General features: G+C 41.7%; 1 protein-coding gene across 3 annotated transcripts in view; it reads right to left on the reverse strand.

Annotated features, from left to right (window-relative positions):
* UNC80 (unc-80 homolog, NALCN channel complex subunit) overlaps positions 1 to 19,773 on the reverse strand; it is a 124,000-nt gene that overhangs the window by 75,409 nt on the left and 28,818 nt on the right. Inside the window, exons 14-22 of one of the 3 annotated variants that reach the window (XM_041411679.1) lie at positions 18,904 to 19,035; positions 16,882 to 17,029; positions 15,357 to 15,505; positions 12,683 to 12,849; positions 11,896 to 11,997; positions 9,729 to 9,943; positions 9,118 to 9,224; positions 8,523 to 8,622; positions 4,224 to 4,396 (exon numbers count right to left, since the gene is read on the reverse strand). In XM_041411679.1, coding sequence (XP_041267613.1) covers positions 4,224 to 4,396; positions 8,523 to 8,622; positions 9,118 to 9,224; positions 9,729 to 9,943; positions 11,896 to 11,997; positions 12,683 to 12,849; positions 15,357 to 15,505; positions 16,882 to 17,029; positions 18,904 to 19,035 — 1,293 coding nt within the window. Of the gene's footprint in view, positions 1 to 4,223; positions 4,397 to 8,522; positions 8,623 to 9,117; positions 9,225 to 9,728; positions 9,944 to 11,895; positions 11,998 to 12,682; positions 12,850 to 15,356; positions 15,506 to 16,881; positions 17,030 to 18,888; positions 19,036 to 19,773 lie in introns of all 3 variants that reach the window. The other 2 variants (XM_041411677.1, XM_041411678.1) reach the window with 2 other exon arrangements.

A 19,773-nucleotide genomic window follows, 5' to 3' on the forward strand; every position in this document is an offset into this window, starting at 1 on the left:
AGTATCTAGCACTGGAAAAACATTATTAAATACTTGTTGATCACATGCAATGTGGAACACAGAATAGTTGAGGATTTTATTCTTTTATTCTCACAAAGTAAAACCTTAACCATGGAGACATACATGGAGAAAGAAAGCCTCAGCCTCAGTCTACTTTGGTTCAGTTCACTAGCAATGAAGTAAAAGTTTCTTAGCATACTGGAATCCTGTAAAGAAACGTGTTGTAAACATGATGAAAGCACACAACTACCACAATTAAAGGAGGATATGTAGGATGGGGGGCAAAGGGGAGGAGCGGGATTAATTAAAAATCACTATATCATTTAAAAATCACTGCAAAAACCTCCTGTATGAAGGAACATGATAGGGCACAAGCTTCCTGTGGTTGCTTACCTGAGGCTCTGAGAAACCTGAAGCAGCAGCAGCGAGAGAAAGATGAAGATGTGACAGAATGAACAGAGATGGATTCACACAACAGAGAAACACATCACAAATGGAGAGAAATTAATCAGGCAGGTGATGAGCAGCTGAAAAGAACACAAGTTACTGTGGTCACTGTCAAAACCTCACACAGCAGCAATACTCTCACAAGTCTGCCCATGCCTATGCAACTGTTCACCAGTCCAGTTTTAACATTAGACTTACTATATTGTTTTGCACCTTGAAAATTGGTTCTTGTGCTGTATAAATTTACATTAATTCACCAGTTTGTTAATAATTCAAGTCATCCCAGTGAATTTTTTCAACAGATAAGCTGATTTGTTTTAAAGAGCAAATGACCTGGGTGGAAGGAACCAAATACAGAGTGGATTTGGGATTTCACAGCATCACATTATTGTTCATGTAAACTGATTCTGCAGTTTTATCACTACAGAGTACTTATGTCCAGTTTTGTTTTCAAGAACAATGACTTTTATGACACTAATCAATCAGTGGCAATTTTCCCTGAGTCCCTTCTTAGAGTTCACATGGCACTTTGAACAAAAATTCATTTTTGGCTCTGTTCTCTTCAAGACAGAAAAGAAAGGCACGTGATACCAATAATATACTTTTAACAGATGCCAAGGTAAATTTGAGTACTCTCAAAAGGTGCTGACTGGGTAGCTCTGCTTTGTCTAAGCAAAAGCAAGTCTGACATGAAAGTTGTCTTAGCAGGTACATGAAGACAAGTTGCAAGTAAATTATTAATCAGTATCTTGGAGAATTGCCTGTTTCAATTAGCTCAGACCTCTCTGATTATAACCTACAAAATGGTCAAGTACAATCCATTACACAGTTCTTTGGTTTTGTTCCCAGTCTTTTACTCTGGGACCTGTTTGTAGCAAACCCTGACCTCCTTCCCAAGCACAAGCACTTCTACAGAGAAATATTTCTGGCATGGAAACAGGGACATGGGAACAACCCAGTCTGCCTAAGACCCAGGGTGACATGGAGTCAGGGTATTGACATGTATTCTTGCAGTTTAGACTTTGCTTCTACTGTCCCAGTGCTTTGTAGGTCATCTCAAACACCATCCTACCAGAAAGCAGTACAACTATTGCATTTCAGCAAGGATAAAAGATTTACATGTTACAACAAATGAGCTCATACAACTTATTGGAGAAATGTAACGCTGGCAGGTGCCACACACTGCTATATTGGTCAAAGAAAAGCTGGTCATTTTCTGCAGTCTAATTTAGGATACTTCAGGCAACATAGTAACACAATCCTGCACAGCAGTTTATGGGAACCCTCAATGCAAACTTAAGCATAGACTGAAATATCCCAAAGTAAATCAATTTTACCATTGCAAAGTCCGGATTTAAGCTGGGGACATAAAGACAAAGCAGTCTGCAATGTATCAATTATCACTGAATGTTTGCACATTCCTATATTGACTGTAGTTTTAAAAATTTAGCCAAGTATGGATGCTGCTTCTAGGAAAATATGTTAACTGCATAGCCACTAAACTTAAGGCAACACTCATTTTAATTCACAAACAAATTATTAGCTCCATAAGGATGCATCATTTGTTTCATCGCTCTAATTTCTTTAAACAAACATTCAAGCTGATCAAAGATTTCAAAGCTGTTGTAAGAATAGAATTTTGCAAACCTGCATGAAAAAGCATGCTCAGAGAAATTATGGGAGAACTGAAATCGAAACTGTTTGCCTTTCATTTTTTAAAGGTTGCCTTAGCAACTAGACTGGATAAAATTACTTAACAAGCTTTTCATTTGCATCAGACCTGCTTCAAACAATTACCTAAAAGCCTGAAAACACAAGTTAAAACATCCAAAAGGCTTCATTTTGGGTGCAATCTGCTGACATATAATGTGGGAATTTTCTATTGCCATTAACCAATGGTGAGACGACAGGCTGTCATCTTTTAAAATATACACTGCATGTGACTGCCTAACTTCTACATATCTCCAATACTTTGTAGACAAAATGCCAACTGAACAGGTACTTGGAGTCTCCCAAGGCTATATTACAACAAGGCTTCCTTCATCTTTAGCTGAAGACCTTTTATAAATTCTAATACCAAAATTGTCTGCATCACTCAGTGGAATGGAGAGACGGTTACATTTTAGTTTGTAGAAGTCAGCTCTGGAAGTCAGACATCTTCAAACAGTTCACTCTGACTGGTACTTTCCAGACGACTTCATGCATGGGCACAGAGTAAGCTGGTATGTGCTTAGGCATTTGGGAAACTTAAAAACTAAGTAAGACATTTACAGGCAATAGGGACATAATTGCCAAACCCCATTTTACCATTTGATTTACCAGAACACAGAGTAGTGCATCTTCAGAAGGATGCTGTGACAAAGGTGACAAACTTGCTAGGAACGAGCTCTTTCCTGCCCATGCAGCTTACACCTCACTGTGTTAGTTTAGAATTTGGAAGAGGGTGGCAGCCTGGAAGCCTTGCAGACTGAAGCTGGGTGTCACACACTCAGCAGGCTGCGAGCCACCTTCTGAGCTCACTGCAACCCTGAGCGGTAAGAGCCACCAGGAAGGCTACTCTGTCAGCCCCTGCATCACAGCTTCCATCCAGAGGAACAATCTCTGGCAGGAGGTGTGGGAACAGTGAATGGAACCCGTGTCTGTTGGAAGATGGGTGAGGACCACTCCACACAGCAGAGCTAGATGGGAACTGATAACAACAGCAACTCCAGACCAACACTAATGCAGACGTGCTTGGATCTGCAGGCCAAGGGTGCAAAGTAAAGATGAAGATGCAGAGAAGAGGTGCACAGAGCATAACATCCCTGCAGCCATGGAGCAGGCAATGCAGCAAAGGTCAGGGCACGGGCTAGTGGGAAGGCAGAGTCCATGAGCCTGACACCCAGAGCAGTGAGCAAAAAACCTGAATTTGAGCACAAGTGGCACAGCAGTCACATGGGTGAGAGGTGGGGCGTGGGAAGAAAAGGGATAGAGAGCATGTGGATGCTCAGAGCAGTGGCTTTTAATCTTTTTTCAGCTTGCACACAGCCAAACACTTACAGAAGGAAGTAAAAAGCAGCATGCAGAGAAATTGCTAACATTTGGCTGGTTTTTCACCGCTGTATTTGTCACACTCCTTGCTTGTCACATAAACACCTCACAGAGCCCCACTGGCTCATGAATCACAGGGTGAAGGCCACAGCTTTAGAAAGGGGAGGGATTGTTAAAAAACAAAACTGCAAGGATAAGAAAGAAGGAGATACAGAACATCAGGAAGAAGGGATTGGAATTGTGTCACTTCTTTGATTTGCATTAGCAAATCAGCAATATCCACATTTAAAAGCATGCACACTCTGAGTTAATTTTTTTCCCACTGACTGGCTCTGGTGACTAATAGTTCAGTGTTGCCTAATGTACTTATAACTCTTGTCAGAACTCCAGAGGGGAGCTCCTGCACCTCTTCAAGCAGTTATCCAATCTTCAATCCTTATTCTATAGATTGACACCAGGAGCAGAAACAGAGCGTCTGTGAGAGAAGTACAAAGACAACAATACAAGCTTTGCACTGGCAATAATGTAGTTATGGGGAGCCATGTAATTAAAAAAAGGATCCATTTTGTCTGCAAACTTGTCCACTCACAGATGCTAAAGCTCCAGCTAATACCACCAGCAGCAGCTGGCATTGCTGTGATGCTTTACATTCTGTCTGTGGGGCATGAAGAGCATTAGTGAATGACAGTGGAGCACCACATATGCACATGCTCTCAGCAGGAAACAACAGAGCAATAAAGACTTACAAGGTCTAGAGCTGCTGCCAAAATGGAGGCATCAGGGATAGTGCCTGGCTCACAGCAGTTCAGCAGAAACTGGAAGCGCTTCATGCCTTGGCGGATCGCTCCCAGGTTCACAACGTTCTTGGATTTTCCTCCTTCTTGTTTGGAGGCCAAGTGATCATCAAAGCTATGGCAACCTAAAGAGGTAGAGAGTACAGAGGGGATGCAGGGAGGGGTAAAGAGAAGGGAACACAGTCTCTCACCAGTAAAAAATGGGGAACAAAAATCTTGATGAGTACAGTCTTAGTGCAAATCCCTTTCTCTCCTTGTGTTATCTTGAAGATAACAGGTTCATTTTTACAATACTCGTGACTTCCATGAAACAGACTTACGACTAGTCAGATTCTGGCATTGGTCATACTGATATCTGCCCAGAACACTCCCACCATACTCAGTGTGGAAGCCCAGGACCTACTCCAACACAGGTGTACTAGGATGTTGTCTTTCCTCCCCACCTCTTTAACACAGATCATCTTGCTTACAGTCTTTTTTTTTCCCCTTAATCATCTCCTACCTTACTTCTCTATTGCCTTTAAGTTTACTACAAAGTGCAGCATGCATAACCCTTATTCCTCATATATCATCTACTAGGACAGAAAAATCAATAATGAATGTGTAGTCTATGTGGAAATCAAGCACTTTTTTCAGGCAAACATCTGCAATTACCACAAGAGTAAAGAGGAAAGTGAATCTGGCCTCAGCTCCTAGATACCATCATTCCAGCCTCTCTCCCTTGAAGGTTCTTGTATGCTTTGGGATGGAAAAGAGTTCAGTTCAAAAATGAAGATGGCATCCCACGTTGGGGACAATTTTAAACTCTATGTATAGAGTTCACATCATAAATCAACTAATCCAAATCAGCACTTCTAGTGCAGATCATTATGCAGTTGGTAATGATAGAGTTGAGAGAATGATAGAAAGATTAGAAACAAGGAAAGGTGTTTGAAAGCCAAAATGTTTGGTTGAAAAAAGGATAGTCAGTTTCTGGGGTTTTTGTCTTTGCCCATAATACTCTCCCTGTTTACATCTGAAAATACAAAAGTTTACAGAACATTGAAGGATAAAGCACTGAAGAAGAGAACACTGAGTGGAGAATTAAAAATTGGTTTTAAACGTAGATTATTTGAAGGACATGAGTAAAACAGCTCTACAGGACTTTTTGTCTACTTCAGGAAAGAAGAATGGCTGAAAGTTGAAGTTCTTTTGGGTGTGCACTCCCTAGAATTACTTGGAAAGCATTTATGCACCACAAAAAATGTCACAACAGAAAACGACAATGTGGGTCTTCACTTTTCCCTTGAAGACAGAGGTATATCAAGTTTCAAGAGACTTCTTTACAAATTCCTTGTCTTTTCTTTTTCTCCAGTGAACCTGCAACTAGTCACCAGCAAACAAAACGTTCCTATGTTGGGAAAATATCCCACTGAAATGGGTCAAATAAAGTAGAAAGAACAAGTAGAACACTTACACATGCGAGCAGTTACAAACATCCTTCCAAGTCCTTCTGCTTCCTTATAGCTTTTATATCTTATCTGAGCCTTCCTACTGTGACTGTCACAACACTAATTCATTTGAGGTACAAACAAATGTCCCCTATTCAGGGCCCTGTTAAGCCTGTGCCTGTATGAGATAAAGAACAGAAACTTCCCTAAGGCATGTCCCCAACCCACACTATAAAGAGCCAGCAGAGCTTTTGTCCCTCTGAGCTCAGTGGCATATCTTGCATTTTGTTGAAGCTTTACAAGACAATCCTTCAGAGGCAGCTGGTGGCTGTCCCTTGTTATGCTCATCCTGGAGTAGCCTTGCTGTGATGAGGGCAGCCCTCCCTGACCTAATTCATGTGACTCAGGCCTCCAGAAGACCTTGCCCAAAGAGCAGAGACCATTTCCTAATGCAGGAGGACACACCAGCTCCTGCCCCACAGTTGCTCCCTCTGTGACCAGGAGCTCATCCTCCAGAGCACGCTCGAGCTGCTGTGCCTTGAACACCCTGACAACTTCTGTGATCACTCACAGCATATTCATTAAGTGCCCAAGGGAACATTATGGGTCTCATGGAAAAGCACTGTAACTCTATACATGTCTATGAACTCTTAGTATAAGTAAAAGGAGGTATAAGTAAATATTTATTTACTTGAAAATAAATATTTTTACACATGAATGTGTAAATATATATGTGTAGATATATGTATACATATGCACACATACAGATACACACACATATGTATGCTTACATACATCCATAACACAATTTCCAGTGATCTACGTGATAAATCATGATGAAGATTACAGTTCGTAAATGATGTCACAAATTGTTCTACCTTTTCTAATTTTTAATGTAATTTATTTCTCCTTTATCCATTAACCTCTTAAATTTGGTCTACCGTTAAAAAACCCAAAAACACAGGAGGAAACACCACATGGAAAGAACAAGAGCAAAGTAATAGCGTAACACCACGAATGACAAAAATGAGAAGGCAGAGAGAGGTTCCAGTATAATGCTTATGATCAGATCTTGAGGGTTTTAACAGTACACCCATCTTTTATTCACTTATTGTTAAGCACAGAAAAATTTATCTGTATGGAAGACAGGGAAATTTGAAGGCTCAGTAGAATTGTACTGGGTTATAAACTGTCCCACGATGAATGGGCCTCACACTGATTCACTGTGCACATGAAAGCACAGACATGCACAGGGCAGATACAACTATTTTAGCTAAAGCTACATGGCTTTCATTGAGTATCAGAGACCCTTGTAGACACAGTGATACAGCTTCCTTAACTGTCACACTTTGCCTCATAAACTTGTATTACTCTTGTGTTAGCAAGATTAAAAAAAATAATTTCTACAGCAAAATATGAAGGTCATCTCACAGGCACACTGCAGAAACAGCTGTGGCAATCTGTAAAGTTCTCACTGCCCCTCAGCCATTTGTAACCATTTCTAAAATATGGTGCAAGTATTTCATACCTACTTCAGCACAAAGCAATGGATGAAGAAACTAATTTCTTCCATTGCTTGGGAAATTGAAGAATGCTACCAGACTACAACAAGGTGCTGAAACTGATGCATTCTCACAAAGGAACAATAGTTTTCATCTAGGAGCTAACTGAAAGCCACCACCATTCACCAGTGGCAGATAATGACCAGTTTACAGTGACAAGATATAAGTATATTTTGCAATTATCACTTGCCTTAAAAACGCCTTAGATGCATTACACTGCAGGCCTGGGACAGGTGATGGCAAAATAGACACAATGCAACGTCCAAGTGTAATGTCAGAAGAAAACCAAAACATAATGCCAGAAAATGCAGCATATTATAAAACTACAGAAATCATGCTAAAAACCAAAACTGACTCCTTTTTGTGTGTTTTTGGGAATCCGGTTGTGCTGCCTTAAAAAAAAGTAACAGAACTTCACGCTACAAGGTTATCCCCCTGACAAGAAGGATGTGCTCTGAGCTGACAACATGAGCATGTCAATGACTGCATGGTATCTTAACACAGATTACACCATGACCTTGTATTACTCATAAAGGCACTTTTCAGACATTGCTGACTTTGAAAATACATAACAATTGAGAAAATGCACTTCTGTGGAAAGGAAAAGGAGTGTTTGTATTCTTATGTTGTGTGCTAAGAAAAAGGGACAGCATCCCTAACGAATGGTATGCAGAGACTAGACATGCAAACACAGAAGAAAAGAGATAATTACAACAAGGTTTGTGTAGGGTTTTCCATTTCTGTGCTGATATTTGCTGAAACTGTCAAATAGTTACAAATTGAAAAAACAAAACTAAACAAAAAAACAGATGGAGTTGTTGTATTGGACAACAGAGGATTTAGACACCTAATTTTGAACTGAATAAGTGCTTTGAAGCAAGTATTAATTTTTCAAGTGTATCGACCAAATTTGATTTTATTTTAGAAGCCCAAATGTTGTATTGTATAATTTATTTAGATAGTCTGATTTTTTTTTAGAAAAAAAAATTTACCAGAGCTTTTTTCTAAATCAAAACAAAAGCAAGTAGGAAGGGAAAGAAAACAGTTACAAAGACTAAAAAATTGGAGAAGGCTACAATGGAGACAAAAACCATGGAGAAAGCAGGAAAAAAGGGAAAGGGGTAAAATACAGAAAGAAATATATTTTAAAAAAATGATAAAAAGAAAGCAAAAAGGAGACGAGAACCCTGATTTCTAACCATCTTTTTCTTCTGTGTGATGGAGCTTGGATGGGTGTCTTCGGCAGGTGCGCCATTTACCAAGACGCTTGAAGAAATTCTCCTCTTCGTCTCTCCCGTTGTCCAGGCCTCCTCCTGGCCCCGCTCCTTCTGACAGCTTCACCGCGCTGGTGAACTTCACCTGTGCAGGGACAGAGGGGCTGGTCAGCCGGGGCCAGAGCAGGGCAGCTTGGTTAGACACTCACTGGTTGGACACAAACATCTACAGAGGGGCTCTGAGGGTCACCAGAACAGCACGGCTGGGCCTGGGCACAGATTTACATACACTGAGGCACTTCATCTTTTAAGCTTTCTGCTTAAAGGATTGGTCTTTCTTGAGAGGCTGTGGAAGGACAAAGAAGGAAGGAGAAGTGTAACCAAAAATGTGTGTTGACAGAGCCTGCACTTAGCTCTCAGTGTGGCAGAGCAGACTGACCAGCACAGTGTAAGTTTAACCTAATCTTCACCGTGAGGTACAAAAGTCCAGTGTTGAATTCCCATGGCTCTACTCTGGAGACTTCTGTGACAGTCTTGTTTGCTGCAAAGTCCATATTGAATAAAAATGTCCCCATGTGGAGCTAAAACCAGCCAGATCCTGCCTTTTTAAGCTCTCTGTAATCCAGCCTGACACATTTACCTTGGAGCTCTGCCTGATGAAGGAGAGACGGTCGACAGAGCTGATATCCAGGAGATCTTCCACTCCATCAGCCAGGCCAGAGAGGGAGGAGCGCTTCAGCCAGTTCCCTGTCACAGAATGAGCCACTCAGTACAAATCTCAACATTCTCCCTAGAAGAATCTATTTCTCCACAGTGGCCAGACTAAGGCATGGTAAAATGAGAGACAAGCATAAGGTAACATTTTCATGTAACATGTATTAACTACCATGCAAGGCCAGGTCCTGGGAATCGTAACGGATATATTCTCTGTCAAATAAATGTTAATTTGGAATATTTCTCTTCCACAGACAGGAACAGTGCCTGTGAGATTACAGTACTAGCCTACTACTTTAGGGGAAAAGTTTCACTAATCTATTTTGACAAAAATATCCCCTGATACCTTTGGCAAATTGCTTGCATTTCCCTTTGCCTCACTTCCACATCTGCAAAATGGAGCGAGCAGCAAATCACAGCTTCTTTGGGAGAATATACAGACAATAAGGAATTGTGCTGCAGTATTTATTGAGACAGCTATGTCTAACTGTATTTCTCTGCACATGCAATATGTATATAGAATAGAAAGAGACATACATTTACCTATGGGAAGTTTGAGTTTCTTTCGGAGGGAGATTCGTCGGGAGCGAGAGCGGGAGCGCCTGTCTGTGGTGGTTCCAGAGTGAGCCGTGGTGCACTCGGATGTGTCCTGCTCAGACTGACTGCTGGTATCACTTGCTGCACTTTGTGACTTAAACATCTTTCTCCAGAAGTCTTTGCGTCCCAGATTGGCCCCTTGGATTTGCTCATCACTGGAACAAAGTATGCAAAGCACGAAGTGCATTTCAGTGAAGTCTGAATGCTCAGGGAAAAGAGACCTCCTTTCTGCAGCCCCCTACTATTGCTTGAGGTTCTTTCATTTTGAATTCCAAATATACTGTTCTTAGTGGGACATAAGCCTGATGATACACTCAATGTTGTTCAAGACACAAAATAACCATCTTTTCTGCCCTTAGGCACTTGTCCACTGAGGCAGAAGGTCATCCCCCTCCTCTACCACAGACAGCTTATCTCCTCTGTCCATCAGCTGGTGCACATGGGTGAGACAACCCAGGCCAGACAGATGCCCAAAAGGGAGTTCTCTCTGGTTCTTATCAGCCCCCAGCTGACAGTGAACATCCCTGACCTTGAGAGCGAGATGTAAAGAGATAAGCAAACAATCATTAACTGAGAGACACTTTACAACTATAAAAGCTACACAAGTTTTCATGGAGGCAGAAGTGTCCTACACACTCCCTGGAAACCTTTAGGGCTCCTTCCCCAAGCTTGGATGCATCTTGGTGGTTACTTCTCCAGAAATCGAAAGCAAAAGATTTTTTTTTATGTATGCCCCACCAGAAACTAAATGGTAAGATACATGGAATCCTAATCTAAACTATTTCTTCTCTAGCTGTAATATAGGTACCTTATTATTACAGTGCAGCAAATTGTTCATCTGCAAGTAGTTTCTTTTATTTTTTCTGTGTAGTAAGTAATCTGTTAAAGTCTTATGACAGTTAAATTTGTGTCCATTAAATAAATAATTCATTTTGTAATAGACCTAACTGGCTGTTATGAAGAACCTGAGGAGTGAGAGCAATCTGGGGTGCAGGCTGCCCCTAAAAAGAGGTACTGACAGAAATCTGAGTCAAAGGCAGGACTGGTTTAAGCTTTCCTTTCCATTCATAACATCCATTGAACAGGTCATTCCAATTTTTAGTTTCTACACATGAAAGTAAACCACCTTCTTTATGTCAAAATGAACTACATTTATAAGACCACATTAGTAATTTCTACAAGCATTTGTACCAGAAAGCTTTAGGACATCATGACAGCAATTTGTGAACCCGCTCATTAAGAACTGGAATTGGGACAACATTTTTTACTATATTCTTGGGATGTCCCATGGCTATGGCAGGGCTCAGAGAGGAACAACTTGCTACAATCCTGCAGAGCAGTAAAAGGCTTTGTGTTATCCCTGCTGTCTCAGCAACAGTGAAACTTTGCAGGCTCAATTAAGGCAGGAGAATATGTGTTGTAGAGCTCTGGGCCCTTGTGCAAGCAATGTCTTCATGCAGTGCATCTCAAAGCTCTTTAACAAGACAGACACGTATTCAGAGGAGTTAAATGACTTGCCCAAAAATCACTTAGGGACTGGTGGCCATTTGTAGAATTTTCTAAAATTCTTAAGAGTATTGTCTAAGTTTAGTTCAATGGCAAATGGCAGAATTCTTTGGACATAGATTTCAGACATACAATGCCAGCACCAGGTTGATTCCCTGTGCTGAAAAGGGAACTACAGCAATCTTGGGAGCCCAAGGCAGGTCCATGGGCTGGCTCTCACTGAAGCATTAATGACTCTTAGCAACAACCCGGAAGCTGAAAATTAATAACATCATCACCTGGGAGTACAAAGCGTGCTTGGAGAACAGTTGTGGTTAAATCTCTGAGGAATTAACATGCTATTCATTCATGGTACACAATACTGACAAATCTCCTGCACTGTCATTTGCAAACCTCTGATGTTTCCCTGCCAAAACCAGGATGGGTCCAGTTGGCAGCACTGAAAACAGGCATTACCCAGTTGGTTGCAGTAGCTCCTGTGTAGACACTCAACAGTTTGCTGTACTATCCAAACAGGTAAGTCTGCTATCCTGTCCATTTGCACCAACCCCAGAAGGGAGCTGCTGGCACGAACACATTGAACAATTCAATATTTACTTACTGCTCTGGAGTTTGCATTGGGCGGCTCGAGACGTAGCTCCGGCATTCATCAGGGGCAGCTGAGGCCTGGCCTTTGTCAATGATGACACTTCCTGCCTCAGATCTACACAGACAAGATAAACCATCAGCCCAAGGAAAGGGATGGCCCATCTCATGGTCATCTCATAGAACTGGATATGGAAACCTGCAAAGTAGCTTTAGAGATGTGCCCTTAGCAACTTACTGTCTCTATATACATATTATTCCCAAAAAAACATCAGCTCTTAGCAGCAAAGCCAAGGTTTCCAAGACTTTTTCAACTCTCTTAATCCTTCTTTCCAACATTTTAATAAAACAAACTCCTCAAAGCACCAGAGGACATTTCTTTTTGATAAAGAAGCATGTCAGTATTAGATTTCTTCTGGGACTTGTTTCACATGCCAGGGTTTGCCTGTCAGAAAAACAGGTACACATCCCAAAGGATGTGATGCATAATAAAAAGTACATCCATTGAGTGTTTTGAGAGTGACACTGTGCTTCTTAGTTCTCCTAACCTCTCTTTATCCCAGTGTTTCCTGTTCTCTTATGCCTCTTATATGAGGCTGCCAATGATTTTCTCTGCAAATTTGTTGCAGTCTCAGATCATTAAATTTTAAAGGAGGCTGCTGCCACAGCAAGAGTCTGTACATCAAGAACTGGCATGCTATAAATATAAAACAATCCCTTGGGACTTCCTTTATTTGTGTTTGGCACAGATAGTCAGAGTCATATGCAAGTCAGTCATTTACCTTCTCCCTCCTGAGACTCACCTTTTGCTCCCAGAAGGTTTTGGCTCTTGCTCTGTTTCCTCTGTCTTTTTTCCTGGTATTAACTTTTCAGCACTGTCCAAGAGTGCACTGAGTGCCACTCTCCTAAATACATTCCCATGAGCCTCCTTGATAAACTGGACCAGTTGTCGGATATCACAGTACAAGCCCTGAGCAGCAAGACACCATGGAAAAAAAACCCAAAAAACAACTTCAGTCTGCAGTTTCTAAAGAAGCAGTGAGAGTCAGTACTTTCTGAGCTACTTCACCAGGCCATTACTTCTCCTCTGGCTGTTGTGTGATCTACTCTTCAGGTGTATGGTTTGTGGTTTTTGGCTGGAAACTCATAGTGCACCCAGAAGAAGCAGAGAAGGAGGAGCATTATTATGGAACATGATCTGCAGTGGGATACAGCAGATGGGGAGGTATCAGAGGCTAAAAGACCTGTGGAATGAGGGAGCTACCAAGATGACTTGAAGTTTGTTTTATACCATTCATCTAGACCACAAACTAAAAAAGGCATTAAATACCTCAGATGTACGTGAGAGGATGTAGAGTGCAAACAACTGCATGTTTTTTCAGAACCAGTGGGTGGCTAGGGATTTTTTTTATTATTTTAGAGCTTCACATCATATGAAGAGAGAGGAATGACTCACTCATTCCCCAGCCTCCCTCCTACACTCCAGGCCCTTTTTAGATCTGAACATTCATACACATCTGTGATGTGCAAATCACCTCTATATCTGAGGGCAAGGGGATGGAGGGAACAATTTTACAGGGCTTGAGTTTTGATCTGTGAGCTTTCCTGAAAGACTTTGGCTTATTCTGAGAATTCCCAGCAAGGACCAAAGGAAAACAACAACAAATAAAAACCCCAACAAGCTTATAATTGCACCTATCTCCTGATTAAGTTGTTTGTTTTTTTTTTTTTTTTAAAGTAAGATATTGACCACAAGATTGACTTTGAAGAATGACAAAACAACAACAAATACGCACACATGCTTTACATGCTGTATTCTCCATACAGGCACAATTAATAGTGTTACCCTTAGGGATAAGTTTCACCTTACACACTAAAATAGGGTCTAGAAAGAAACACAATTTCTAAGAAAAATTTACACTTGGTGCTCCTAATCTAGGCCCAGTAATGGTGCATGTTTTTCTCTGTGCCACTAAATAATCTCTTATGAGAAACATTCCAAAGGAGGAAAACCCATAAGAACTAGATGATTTGGACGTAGGTAGACTACACTGCTGGTTTAAGGCATTAATGTGGTTTTCCTTCTCCTACTCCCTTCACCTCACAGAGCACTACTGCCCCTTTAGCTGGACTTCAGTGTCACTACAGCTCTGCTGTAACGATAGAATACAAGAACATTTGTTGTTTGCTTCCATGAAAAATTCTAATTTCTGAAAATAAAGCAGGTAGCCTGAGACAACCTGCTGGAGCACACCAATTTGGAAGAAGAGCACTCATGTCATCCAGTCTACTGACTGCTCTGGGAAGACAGCATGTACATAGCAAGAACCAACACCTTCCTTTCCTCCATGTGTTCAGTAAATTGGATGTTTGTCTAAGTCTTGGGAAGATCTACCAAGTTGCTGTTCAGTAATTCACATAGTCTGGCACCAGAGGGCCACATGGCTAACTAAGTGAACTGCCTTTGGTTTTGCTGAAAGGTGATTCATTGCAGCTATGATTTCAGAATCATAGAGTAACTGAGGATGGAAATGACCACTAAGATCCTTGAATCCAACCACTAACACAGCACTGTCAAGTCCACCAAAAAACCATGTCCCTGTTTCCACATTCACATTCTTATCTTTCAAACCCCTTCAGGGATAGTGATTTTGATGCCTCTGGTTTTAGCTTTTATATTTTTCACATTAGGGGATGGTGAGCTCTGTGCACAGAATAGGGAGACAAAAGAATTCCTTCTCTAGCTGGGGACCAAGGACAAATGATCCAAATCTCAGGCCCAAGAGCATCAACAACATGGACTGAAGAGAGAAAAACAAGGATGGGACTTCACAATCTAAAGCTGTAATTGGACAATTAACTCTATTATGCAAATGAACCAGAACTTATAAAAGTGAGACACCCCGTGACCTGCTGTCCATTTTGTGACCATTTTGGTTCATCTTGGGTGTAGCCCTGGCTGGGCTCTTTTGCTGCCCAAGGTGGATCCATTGAGGCCTTTTAATAAATCCCTGCTTTATTCTTTAACTTTGTCTGGCCTCTATTCTAGGTCAGCCTTGACAAGGCACCAGTTTCACCACTTCCCTGAGCAGCCTGCTCCAATACCTGACCTCCCATTTCAGTGAAGAAATTTTTTCCTAATATCTAATGTGAACTTCATCTGATGCATCTTGAGACCATTTCCTTTTGTCCTGTCACTTGTACCTGGGATAAGAGACTGACCAACACCTTGATACAACCTCTGTCAGGAAGTTGTAGAGAACAAGAAGGTCTCCCCAGAGCCTCTTTTTCTCCAGGCTAAGCAACTCCATTTCCCTCAGCTGCTCCTTGTAAGGCATGTGCTCCAGACCCTTTCCCAGCCCCATTTCCATTTTTTAGAGAAAAAACTTCTGAGTGTCCCCAGACTCTGAGATGCAGCTTCACTAGTGCCCAGTACAGGGAGACAACCACTTTGTTAACTTGGTATCAAGGGCTTACCAGGTTTTCTGGGCTGTGGAGCTCGTGTGTAGTGGATGCACAGCGAGTGATCAATGACTTGAACATGGCACTCACAATAATACCCTCCACACTCTGGGCTGTAGACTTGTTGTCCACGGTGGTGAAGTTATTCCCAAATCCAGCCTTATCTGTAAAATTCAAGTGTAAGCAAGTCATCTTGTTGGGAACAGTTTAAAAGAGAGGGCTTAAAGACACATGTAAAGGGATTATGATACATGAGCCAAGGAGACGTTCCCACCTAATATCCTGTGCTCAATTCTCACAATCCCATCCCACAAAAATACAGCAGAAGCAAAGGGTAAAATACATGATAAGTATGAAAGTTTCCCAGAAATAGCTGTGAAAAGCTGATAGTTTCAATCCCTATGAAAAAGAATTGAAAGTATCAGGACAATTCTAGCTTTGTTCCATCTGCGTCTTTCATTTAAAGAAGTGCAGAATAAGGCTTCAAATTTGAACAATAACTCCAGTTTTTCTAGTTACCATTCTAAGGGATAAGAGGTGTTTGATTAAGCAGCAAAGTGACAACACCCATGAAACAAAAATCTTCTGAGCTATAGGAATGCTTTTCTTGGAAGGTGCACAAGAATACCAAGCTTTCAGAAAGACTCAAAAATAATTATGCATTTACATGAATTACAAAAAACATCCCAGTTTCTTGAGATGAGAGAAAAGACTCTCAAGAGCTGCATAAGCTGACATGTTTCAAAGAACAAGCCAGTCAATAATTGATGAATACTTAGGGAAATGTCATATGGGAATCTTGCTCATGAAAGCTGGCTATATAATGTTCTTTGATGCTTTCTCTGAAATTCCTAGCATCAAAGACAGGCTAATAAATTAGTCAGCCTCCCTGTGTGTTTCAGAGCAGCTATTCCTACTCTGTAAACAGTCACTTTTAAATGTTGTTTCATGCAGTGACCAAGCATAAATGTTTGATTGTTCTAATATAGAAGGTAATTTTCCTAACTTAAAAAAAAATCCTCAACCCCCCCCATGTACAACATGTAACTGCAGGCAAATGCATCTGTGCATCTATATTCTCGTTCATTCAAGCAGTCCTTGCTGCTTACTGTGGTGCCTTCTAAGCTCTGAGGCACCACAGAGGGTTTTAAAGCTCAATTACACCTCCATTCAAAATAAACTGTATATTAAACTGGCCATTCCACCTGGTGCCTTGTTACGTTGTGAAGCAGAAAGCTTCCTGCCCAAGGCATGGTTTAATGAAAATTAAACTCTGTGAAGAGCCATGAACCAGAGATAGGATGAATCAAAGGGAGCCCTTCAATTTCAGGTGCACTGAATGCTACAAGATCCCAAGATAAGGTCACTGGGTGGTCAGATCCAAAGAGGTCCAACTCCCTTGACCCCACTGGCTAAGGATACAGTTTACATATGCTGAGAACAGCAAATCACATTTTGTAGTTTTTGAAGGACAAGAACGTGGCTTCCTTCTGATGGCACAGTTTAAGACACACAAGTGACTGATGCCAGGAATACTTACTATCAGTGACTGGCTCCATGCAGAATCCCAGTAAAGCATGCAGGAAATCCACCACGTTATTGAGAGAATCCTTGTTCACGTAATCCCTCACAGTCTGCCGGAATTGCATCTTGTCCAGTTTGTACAGTTTCGTGAGGCAGTTCTGGGCCTACAAAAGTGCCCATAAATCATATCACATCGAAGTACATGCTCAAGTTTTGCTAACAAGAGCAAGGTAATTTTGCACTTAGCCAGTGTTCTGCTGTCTCTGAACGGTCCCATAACAGGACAGGCTCACCTCCAGAGCCAACAAGAAATTCAGCACTAAAGAGAGTGCACCAGTATGGGTGCCACTGTTTGAGGTGTTGATAAAGCCACTACCAGCTGTATCTCATGTCCTCTCTTCCTGTGCCCAACCCCAAAGCAAAATCTCACTGGATGTAAATGAACTGGGAATGCACACCTCTGTCAATGTTCAGTGCCTTGGTGGAACAGGGTCTTAGCCTCAGGCATCTGATTTTCACCCTCCAGCTCAGACCCAACCTAATGAATGCCCCTATACCCAATGACCAATTTACATCATATGAAATACTAACTTTTTTACCTAAAAATTATTAATTGGCAACTTCTTATCACAAAGCTACCCATCCTACTGGGACCCCATGCAGGCTAGAGTTAAAAGAATCAAAAATGGCATCTCTACAGGAAACATGAACTCTCCTGTCCTCTACAATAGGGTGCTTAACTTTCCAGTAAACTCAGACATGATTGTCCACGCAGTCAACACAAACGCTGCATGCAAAGCAGTTTGGCCAGACAAACACACAGAAAATGCAGCAGACTTAGACATGTAGGAAAATATTTTCCTCAATTCAATGGGCCTGATAAGAACCTTGGTTCCAAGAGACATATTAATTTATACTTGATGTTATGCACAGGTCTAAATGCTTTGCTGGCTCAGCTCCAACAGAAAAATCTAACTGACATGGTGATGAAAATGGTACCTGTTCAATCAGTGCTCTGTGCAGAACAACCTTTCTACTGCTACCACTGGGACTCTCTCACCCCATCTTGTCCAACTGTGTCCACTCCTGCAGAACCTGGAAATCTAGCTAACACAAGAACACTGCAAGGACACAGGGCAGCCAATCCATCTCTGAGAAATGAACCTCAGAGCCCAGAACCTAATTATAGCTCTGTTGGCACAGCTCAAGCTAACCAAAGCCATGGAGAAGAATCTGGTTCACACACATCCCGTGGGATTAGTAAACTCTCATTATAGTCATGAAAAATGCTCCCTTCTGCAAGCACACAAGGTGAGGAGGATGCAGGCACTAAGAAGGCCTTTGAAAGGCTCCCATTTAACAGGGAGTTGGACTGATCTCAAGGAGAAAAACATCTGGATTAAATCTGATGTCTGGGCTACATTCTGGGTACTAATCAAGGTCTTAACTGGGGCAGAACCAAAAATGTTAGGAATCAACAGAGATGACCCACAATATCCTTCAAAAGGGCACGAGTGAGTCTTTTACTTCCTTGCAGAACAACAGAACAAGTACAGTGCAAATACAGTGCACTCCAACCATCAGGAGCTGATGGAGCAGCCCAGCAGCAATCAGTCATAAGCACCATTAGCAAAGGTGGGCATACTTACACCTCAGACTTTTGGATTTGCACAGGCAACCCAAGATAGCTGCACCTCTTGTAATAGCACACTCTTTTGGGGTACTGTCCTGTGAAAAATTACTAACACCAGCTCACACATGGAATTTGCTCCCATGTATTGTCCCAACCCATCCACTGGGGTGGCCAGAAGCACCCTGGGCCCCAGGTGTGCCCTTAGAAAGCCCCAGGGACTGGAAGGCAACACTACAGCTGAAAATCTGCTACGGCTGGGCTGCAACACAGTCTGTGAGCCGGGGCAAAAAGCAACACACTGACTGTCAATACAGGGAAAGCTACAGAGGGGGCAGGCAGCCATCTCAGCAGTACAAGGGGGGACACTTTAATGAGCTTTAATTCTCTTACATTCTCCCGAAATACCTGGAGTCTCAGGCGATCTCCAGAGAGCCCTCGGTGTCCTTCTCCACAACCATAGGCACAGCCCAAGGACTTCACAATTTTGATCAGCATTGTGAGTGCCAGCCTATGGGTGCTGACAGATGGGCCTTCATCCTGAGGGTCACAGAGGGAAGGACAGTGTGTAACCGTGGCACAACCACTGGCATTCTGTTAGCATTTTATTTTTGACTAATTGCTTTCCATTTCCCATCTCAGACACTCCATTACTGAGTTGTTATTCTTGAAGTGTTTACTCCAATTATTTTTCAAGTTTAGAGACCAGCCCCCTCCTTTTCAGCTCCCATCAAAAATTATGCTATAAATGTGAAGATGCTACATGCTGCTATGCATACCATTGAGAACTTACTTCAAAAAATTAACCCTGGAAAACAGAGCTGGCTTGGCTGAGTTGAAAACCAAGCTTCTTTTTAAAATGTCTTGGATATTATGCTACCATAATTATGTTACTATTGCAACCTCAGAGGTCAGCAATATAGCATCTCTTGTCCAATTCTCATAGCAATACTGAAAAATTTAAGACTTCTAGTAATCAAATAGAAAAGAAACTGTGCTCACATACTGCATTCCGTTTTTCCTTTACAAGCTATGAATAATAAACCTGAAAAAAACATTGTCATTGAGGGCTTCAAACACTTTGTCAAGGTATTGAAAATGTCTGTGCAGGCTCACAAACTCCATTTTCGGCAGCTGCTTCTCTGCAGTAGTTACAGTGCTTGAATTGCTAATCAAGTTTCCTCAGCAGAACCCCAAGTGAGCACCAGAGCAAAAGAGAAGGGCAGTTGCATACACATGCATACTCAATCTTAGCAGACATCAAAGTACATTTGGAAC

The sequence above is a fragment of the Onychostruthus taczanowskii genome, unplaced genomic scaffold (assembly GCF_017590055.1).
Source record: "Onychostruthus taczanowskii isolate IOZ18803 unplaced genomic scaffold, ASM1759005v1 scaffold37, whole genome shotgun sequence".
NCBI lineage: Eukaryota > Metazoa > Chordata > Aves > Passeriformes > Passeridae > Onychostruthus > Onychostruthus taczanowskii.